Source organism: Henckelia pumila, chromosome 3 (genome assembly GCF_033568475.1).
Source record: "Henckelia pumila isolate YLH828 chromosome 3, ASM3356847v2, whole genome shotgun sequence".
NCBI lineage: Eukaryota > Viridiplantae > Streptophyta > Magnoliopsida > Lamiales > Gesneriaceae > Henckelia > Henckelia pumila.
In genome coordinates, this window is record NC_133122.1 from 188,920,844 (window position 1) to 188,929,365 (window position 8,522).

Sequence of the window (8,522 nt, forward strand, 5' to 3'; positions counted from 1 at the left end):
TGATTATTGATTTTCTAGATAAAGTTTGGACTATTCTAATTACAAGCACTATTATTTTCATTTTACTCCCTGTGGGATCGATATCTGAATTATTCACTATATTAAAACTTGACACTCGTACGCTTGCGAGGAAATTTTCACAACAGAATACCAGGGCCCTCTGGACAAAAAGGGGGAGTAGGATCAAGTGCTGATCAAGCTGAAGATGAGGAAGATGATTAGTAGTGGTTGATCGTAATTGGTTTTAGGATTTTTTTTTCTTATCCTTATCCTTATCTTTTATTTTTGTTATTTATTATTTTGCTCTGAGTTAGTAATATTTTTCTGAGTTGATTAGGTTGTGCTCCTTGTTACTCTCGGATATGATATTAAACTATTTGCTACTCTGATCTAATAAGTGTTGAAAGTTGGTGTTGCCAACACAATCACACAACACTGTGTTCTGAGATGATTAAATTCAGGGGGAGCTTTAGTTACATAAGATAGGGGGAGTTATTTGCACTTGCTTGTGTGTTTTGTCCAGAAAGGCAAAAAGGGAGAGTTTGAAAGAAAATGTTGTGCACATGTCTTTTAAATTATTTCCTTATTGCATTCAATTTTTATATTTATAGTTTTGCCTTTTTTAGAACATGTTTTAAAATTGGTAATAATAGATATATCTTGATTCGAAATATGTGATTTTTGATGATATATTGTTTCCATGCTTTGTAGGTTCTTATTTATGAAAACATATTGAAGATCTATTTATAGGAGTGCTTGGACCGATCTGATAAGACGACCATCAAGAGAGAAGAGAGTGAAACGTAGAGAGCAAAATACATAGAGAAATTACTGAAGAAATTCTAGAGTGTTGAAGATCTATCATTGAAGAATTTCTGAAGAGATACTACTGCTACGTTGTGTTGCCGAGTAGACTGAAGAACACACGAGTGAAGTGTTGTTCTAAAAGTGGATCCTTGGTTTTCATTTTTCGGTTTAGAACTTCCTATTGATGTTTTATTCTAGTTTTTACTAGTTTTTAGGAAGTCTTTTATTTTCTCAATCTGTTGATAAAAGTAGATTTTTCGTAAAACAATCACTAGTTTTTTTTTGTAAACTGATTTAATTTTCTAGTGATTATTTCGCCATGAGGCATAGTACAAGTACTTAATACTTGTGCATAAATATCTGTGTATTATTTACTTTTACTGTTAGTTAATTATTCTGCTGCATAGTGTTATCGTGAAATGTTGACAACACTGAAAGATAACACACACTCGAAAAGTTTTCTGGTATTTCTGTAATTTCATACTGTCCAAACCTTATAATGATGTTTTAGCAAAATGACTCGTAATAGACTAGAAAAAATCATACACGTACATCCTAATTTAAGATTTAACTAAACCGAATATACATATGCGGAACCAAAAAAACTGAGTTTTGACTATAGTATATATTCCCTCGGCCATGGCTGTACAGAAGTTCACAGCTGGGATACGAATTCCTGTATGGTTAGTCAAAAGGGTGAAAAAATTGGCAGATGAAATCTGAACAGATAGATATCGAACGCAGAGATGATCAACGTTGCATTGATCAATCACGGGGATGAACTTCATCATGTCAATAATGGTCAGCATCTACAAGAATTAGATGATTCTCTTCTTTCAGCGAGATCAATGAACTAGAATTAGTTTAGTCGCTGTGTAGGAAGCTCTCATAAGCAGTTCCTCTGAGAGTTCTTTTAACGTCGTCCCAGTTCTTCATTTGTTCTGATAGTGGTCCTTTATGTATCTTGACTTGCCGACTGGTTAGCTCCATTTGCGGCAATGCCAGATATTTTTGCACGTCCACCAGTTTCTGCAAATGGAATTTTATTGGGATTAAAAAGTAGTTCCTGAAGTTTTCACTCACTAGCAGTGGTAGAAAGAAAGGAGGACCAATGGGAATGTTCACATTTTGCGATACTCAAAGGAGAGGAATGATTGTCCAAACCAATCCCCCCTATGTTTCAGATGCGAAAAAAAAACAATTATCATCTAGCAATCATAGGAACCATCTGATCACAACAAGAAAAACGCCCCAAGTAGTAGCAGGCAAGTTCATATATATAAATTAGAAGATCCTAAAACCAGTTGATAAATGGCATTCTTCTAGTCAATTAACTGACAATTTCCTATCACATGAAAAACCACTTACAGTTCGATTCTTTAGGAGGTCTTCATAATAAATAACCATATGCCTCGTGCTGCGGAAATGATTCAATGCAACCAAAACCATATCCTCCATTTGCTTGAGATCCATCATAAGCGATGGTAAATTGATTGTTGGTTTATATCCAGCAAGAGTATCAGCCTGAGAACAACGGGCTTTAAAAATGAGTTATCTAGTGTCATGCAATTCGGAAGCTAAAAGAGGTATTACCTCTTGGCGTGAATGCACATGGGACTTGTGAATACCGTTCAAGAGTTTAGCATTTCGATCATAAGAATTAGCAAGCACCGAAACCATCCTGCGCAGATGATTTTTACGGAATAGGAAAATTACAGAGACTCCCCTGTCCTTAAAATATTCAACTATTTCTTTGTGATATTCCAACAATCCCTGAAATCATTGCGAGCCAAAATCACATCAAGTGGTGAGTTTGGATGCACAAGCCTTTGGTTTTCAAATACTTCATTAAGTGGTCTCAGCTAATTGCATTATTAGAAAAGCCTGAGGTAGAAGCCTCAATACCCGCATTTTATAAGCCAAAATGCAAGAAAACATTGCTATTTTAAAAGGTAGGATTTTTTTTTTCTTTTTTCTTTTTTTTAAAAAATAGCTTCTCTATTCTGTTGCACTCAGGTGTTTGAGTTATCTCAAAAGTAAAACATAAAGGCTGATATCTAGAATAGAGTTGGACAAGCAACCTGATTAAGCATCCACTTGAATCCAATGGCAGCCGAGCATTGATTCTTAGAAGCGCTGGTAAACCAGTCCATATTGAAAACTTGGTCTAGAGTCGACACTATTGAAGAAACATTGCTTCTCCTTTCCATAACGAAAAATATCTCTCCATTAGAACTAACATTACCATGGCTATTCAAAAATGTCTCAAACCAGCCACTTCCGGATCTTTGCATAGACACAATGGCAAACAAACGTACCGGATTACAAGCACATTCGGCCCTGAAATACACAAGTTGCGAACATTTCTCCCAGGCCTTATTGACTAAAACCGAAAGTTGAAAAAACAACAGCATAACAATTACCTGCTAAAGGTCTTGGGGTGTGGGTAATGAACGTACGGAGTTTGAGATCTATCAATGCCAATATCATGACACCGCTGCTTTGGATTAACTTCAAAGCTTCCGAATTTTAAATTGGTATAAAAGTTGGCTTGATTTAGACAGACTGAACATGTGTAGAGACTGCACACTACAGCGAAGGCTAAGACTAACACCCTTAATGAAGCTTGGGGTTTCTTGGACGGTTTAATGATTAGAGTGTCCTGTAACATACATAATAGAAAACTATGAAAGTGTTTGATAGATATACATCACCTAAAATAGGATTCTCACAAACATACTAAAAGCCTATCAGAAAATAATAGTACATCAAATTAATCAGTTTTCCTAGAAATCAAAACAACCGAAAAAAGAAGCAAGAGAATCGGGCACAAAAGCACAAGGGCCATATCAACAAGACGCAAAAAGCCTAAATCCCAAAATAGTAGATAATGTAGGAAAAGAACAAGGTAGGATTTCATGTAATCCCGAAAATATCATGCAAAGATCGAAACTTGCGAGAACAAGGAAATTAAGTGTCCATCTCAATTTCCCAACCCACCGATACATTTCAAATTTCAAACAGATTTCACAATGCACAGATGTAAACAAAAACGCAGTCAAATCTTGAAATTTGAAACTTGTCTGATAGAAAAGATGGAAAATGGGGCAAGAAAACGGTGAAATATTTGTTTTAAACAACAGACGACAACCCACCACTTTAACAAACAATGTAAGGCAACAAAAACTCACCTTGCTGAAGAGACATATATCTTCACCCATTGTATCTCTCCAGAAAGAAAGACAATCCAAAAGGGTTACTTCTCAAAAACCTCAAGACTTTTGATGCAAAGAAACAAACAAACAAACAAAAAACCCCTCAGACTTATTCAATTACTCGAATCCACCCGAAGAATACGCCACTGGGTCTCCTAGTCGGAAACAGAAGAAAAATCGAGACTCGTCGTTAAGAACAGAGGTATTAAAAAGGGCACCAGCTGGGTCGCTATTGTTCTTCGGTTTAGTACACAAAAAAGACAGTGATGTAATATATTTATAACACGCGTGGCCCGTGAACGAGTTCAACTAATTGGATTCCCTTTTGGGTTTCTAGTGGAATTAGAATTATAGCTGGAAGCGGATGACCAAAAATAAGTTAAAATCTTAGATTTAGATATAGATATAGGTTAGATATATTAGAGGGGCCCGCTTGAAAAGACAACATCATGAAAAACAGGCGTGCCAAAATGCAGAAGTTTGGAGCAAGCTGTTCGCTGTACCTGCCTCGGCTCGGCTTCTACATTGGTTTCAATGACACATACGTCGCGTTTTAGTAGAAACTCCTTGCAGTTAATGAGATCAAACTTGTGATATTGACTATGATATTAATTATATGACCAAAAATTAGAACTTATGACAGTGGTACTATTCAAATATTTTAAACCATGCAGTAGTTCAAGCGTCATGTTTCGATTGTTCTACACAACGAAAATAATTATTGTACCTCAACATAAGCAATATATGTTAAATGATAATTTTACTTCTATTGATTATAAGTAACAACAATAATTTTATTTAAGAGAATGTGATTTTTTGTTCCATTAACTTGTTCAATTTTGTGGTTTAGTCCATTAGTTTGTCAAATTTCGGTTTTAGAACATACTCTTTTAATTTTCAACTATTTAGTCCAATTGCTGCGTGACATCTGACTAATCAATAATTTTTTATGTCACGTCATCATTTTTATGTCATGTCAACATTTTCTATTTCAAATCATTATTTTTTATTGTCGCGTCAGCAATTAGGCCAAAATAGCCTAAAATTGAAATTTAGTGTATAAAAAACTTCAAAAATTTAGTGAAACAAAACCTAAAATTAAACAAGTTAGCGAACAAAGAAAGTATATAGTAGACAAAAAATACTAATTTTAATTTAATTAAAATCTTTATTTGGAGATGAAAGTTGATCTTTTATGGATAAATTATATCTAAAACACATGATTTTTACCTCCGATAAAACATGTTGTTCATAAAACAATTTTTGTATCTTAACTTGCTTTTATTCTCAACCATCTTGATCATGCATAATACATAAAAATTTTCTTGCGTAAGTTCTTTTTAACCTAGTAAATAAATTTTTTTTTTTGGCTTTGACGATCAAATTTATATACGTCAAATAATGATTTAGTACGTAAAATAATTAATATCTTGACAAAAATATAATATCAAAAATAATATTTTTCTAATATAAATCTTGTGCATTGATGTCTCAAAAAATTATTTCTAGAAGGGTTAATTTAGTTTTATAATTAATTATTTAATTAATGATGTATACATATCTGTTTTATAAGTCCATCATATATACTTTTGTTTTAAAATCTAAAATAAATATGTGGTATATATATATTTGGAAACCATATTCATTGATATTCAACAATATTCAATCCAAACTTTTCTTGGTACTATTATTTGTTCCAATCTTGTAGTGTTTTGCTCAGAAAACTCCCATAGCTAGCTTTGGTGAGGTTGATGACATTATTCCAAATTATAATTTTTTCTTTATGAGACAAACTAAGGTATAGTGAAGGTAGCCAGAAACCTCACGTTCAAGATTAGATGATATCAGGATGATTATGACAGTTGAGTTGTATAGGGTATCATAGACGGAATATAAGATTTTTGCGTATAATCAGATTGTAAGTACTGTATCTCGTAAAAGAACAAGTTTGTTGCAACAAGTATTTCAGTTGTAAAAATTTGAATAATATGTATTATTGATTCCAAACACTTGATGTATCAGTTAATAATATCATTGCACGTCCTTCAGTGTGATTTGATTTGGGTAAACTTAGTTTGGATCAATGTTTTGATCATAACCGGACCGGTGATTGAACTGGTCTATTTTGAAAAAACGATCCAACCGATTGAACCGTTTTAACCAAACGGTCGGACCGAAAATTTTTTTATATAATATAATATAATTAATAATATATTTTAAAAATATATTTATCCTAGTTTGAAAAAAAACGATATAGATATATTCAAAATATTAATTATAGTTATATATAATTTTAAAAGTAAATAAATTTATTAAAAAACACTAATAATACTAAAATAATATTTTTAATGATGTACAAATTCCAATTAATCAAGTATAAATATAATAAATTATTAAATTTTAGTTTTAAAATAAAAAACTATTTTTTAAAAAAAAATAAAAAAATTCGAAATTCTGGTTGAACCGGTTCTTGGCCGGTTTTTGACCGATTTGATCGGTTTTGACCGATTCTAAGTGGTTCAACCTCTAAAATGGCTATTGGGATTGTTCCGAACCAGATCAATGACCGGTTTCTGGTCGAACCGATCGGTCCGGTCCGCTTTTGAAAACACTGGTTTGGATTTATTTTATTTTGTTTATGTTACTTCGGGTTGTAACAATATTTGTTCAGAACCTGGATATGTGGTTCGAGTATTTCAAGTTTTGGGATGACTAAGCATAACTCTAGTGTTTGGTTTATTGGTATTCAACTACAGTGACTTGGAGAATATTGGTATAATCGGTTTAGAATCATACATGTTTGCTGAATGTTAGTTCTAGGCAGTTTTCCTAGACCAGCTGAATTATATTGAGATCTTGTTGGTTAGTGTCAAGGATGAATAGTTACATCAGGAGCACAATTGTGTTTACCCATTGCTGTGGACATGAGGATTTATGACTAGCCGTTGAGGATCCGCGACCCTACCAAGTGTTGCTCTGGAAGCCTTTCGTGGGTGTACATGGAAGGATACCGCAGTCATGATGTTTTACAACAGTCACAGAAGGGTATAGCTATAGAATGCTTCAGTGATAGCTAGGCTCTCTTAAAGAGATGTAGTTTGGTACCAAATTTAGTACCAAAGGAATTTAGTATCAGTATTGTCTCACTCCGTCAGAGATAAAAATGGTGAAAACTTCCGTATGAGACCTCATTGATACCAAAATTCTTTTAGACTGTGATGCTAAGAGTTGAAACTCTAAGATCAGAGTATGTTGATCAGTGGTGAGATTCCAGTAGTAATCAGGAAGCGAAAAGGGTTACCTAACTTGATTAATCTTTCCCGGCTAAGCATGAGCCACAGTGAATATATACCAGTAGATGATATCGTTAAGTCTGGTAAGTATCGACTTGTATTTTGGTAGTAAAAGAGTGTGGACCCTAAAGTAATTGTATTAGTTCTGTAAGCCTATCGTGCTTAGGGACTTAGCTAGAATAAGGTACCTTAAAGGAATTACCAGCTTCACATAAAATATTGACATTCATAATTCCTTAGTTATTTGGAATTTATCAGAAATGTTTATGTCAAGATTTCAGAATTGTTTTCTGTTTGAGGAGAGCAGTTGAGATTCAACTATTGTTGGAATAGAACTTCAAAACTTGGATTGCATTATTGTCTGACTCTGTCAGAAATAAGAGGAACTGGTCAGTACAGTAAGAACTTTTGAGTCAAAAAGTTTGACTTTACCAAACCATGGATGTGGTCAAGTAAGGACGTGTTTTTGAGTATATCTGTTATGGTTACAGATACTGAAGCCAAGTAACAACTAGGGTAAGTATTTCCTATCAGGACGAGCTGACTTGTTTAAAGACTTGTTATTGTACCCAGCTTGTACCAAGAATCGTCAACCAATTCTTCTGAGACTATCTTGGTTAGTTTTTATGGGATTATTATAGAATATCAGTTTTCAAAGCCTAATCGAATGTGCTTAGTATTAAGAGATTTTCTGTAGTCTCCTTGAGATCCAATCAACAATTTTTGGTTGAAAAAGTTCATTTTTTCCAATGGACTCTAGCAAGATTGAAACAATGATTAACTAATGTTGTTCAACGTGTAGTTGTTACTTTTGGTGTTTTCAAGTTTGGCAAGGTTATTGTTACCAAATATCTCATGGTTATTCGCTAGATCATTGACGTGATTAATTCAACAGAGTTGAATGCAGTGGCAGCACATATATAACAGAAAAGTTGGGAGGACATTGAAAGTATCTTACCATTTTGCTACTAGTTTGGACAGAAATTGCTAAGTCAAGAATTTGACAGATTTAATAATAACTTATGAGTAAAAGCTACTAGTATTCCTGATTGAATTCGAAGGCAATAATCTAACACCAAGAGTTAGATGACATCATTTGGTTACGATTGTTAGTACCAGGACTTCGTACTAATAGATTTGTGATTCCAGTGTTTGAGATGACTTGTTTTGCCATTTTAAAAGGCCTGAGTTGTAGTAGCCCGGCTAC

General features: G+C 33.7%; 1 protein-coding gene across 1 annotated transcript; it reads right to left on the bottom strand.

The window, feature by feature from the left end:
• Positions 1 to 1,280: 1,280 nt before the first annotated feature.
• Positions 1,281 to 4,226, bottom strand: LOC140891139 (uncharacterized). Its single transcript, XM_073299462.1, has 6 exons — positions 3,999 to 4,226; positions 3,231 to 3,469; positions 2,889 to 3,147; positions 2,401 to 2,580; positions 2,176 to 2,331; positions 1,281 to 1,836 (listed from the first exon to the last, which is right to left on the bottom strand). The coding sequence occupies exons 1-6, from the start codon at positions 4,026 to 4,028 to the stop codon at positions 1,672 to 1,674; spliced, it is 1,029 nt and encodes a 342-aa protein (XP_073155563.1). The 5' UTR covers positions 4,029 to 4,226; the 3' UTR covers positions 1,281 to 1,671.
• Positions 4,227 to 8,522: the final 4,296 nt, after the last annotated feature.

Excerpts from the sequence above, each read along its gene's own strand:
- LOC140891139 (XM_073299462.1), bottom strand. The coding sequence starts at position 4,028 with ATGGGTGAAGATATATGTCTCTTCAGCAAG. Across the intron at positions 2,581-2,888 it reads TCAAGTGGATGCTTAATCAG|GGATTGTTGGAATATCACAA; the intron begins GTTGCTTGTCCA and ends CAATGATTTCAG. Across the intron at positions 2,332-2,400 it reads ATGTGCATTCACGCCAAGAG|GCTGATACTCTTGCTGGATA; the intron begins GTAATACCTCTT and ends CGTTGTTCTCAG.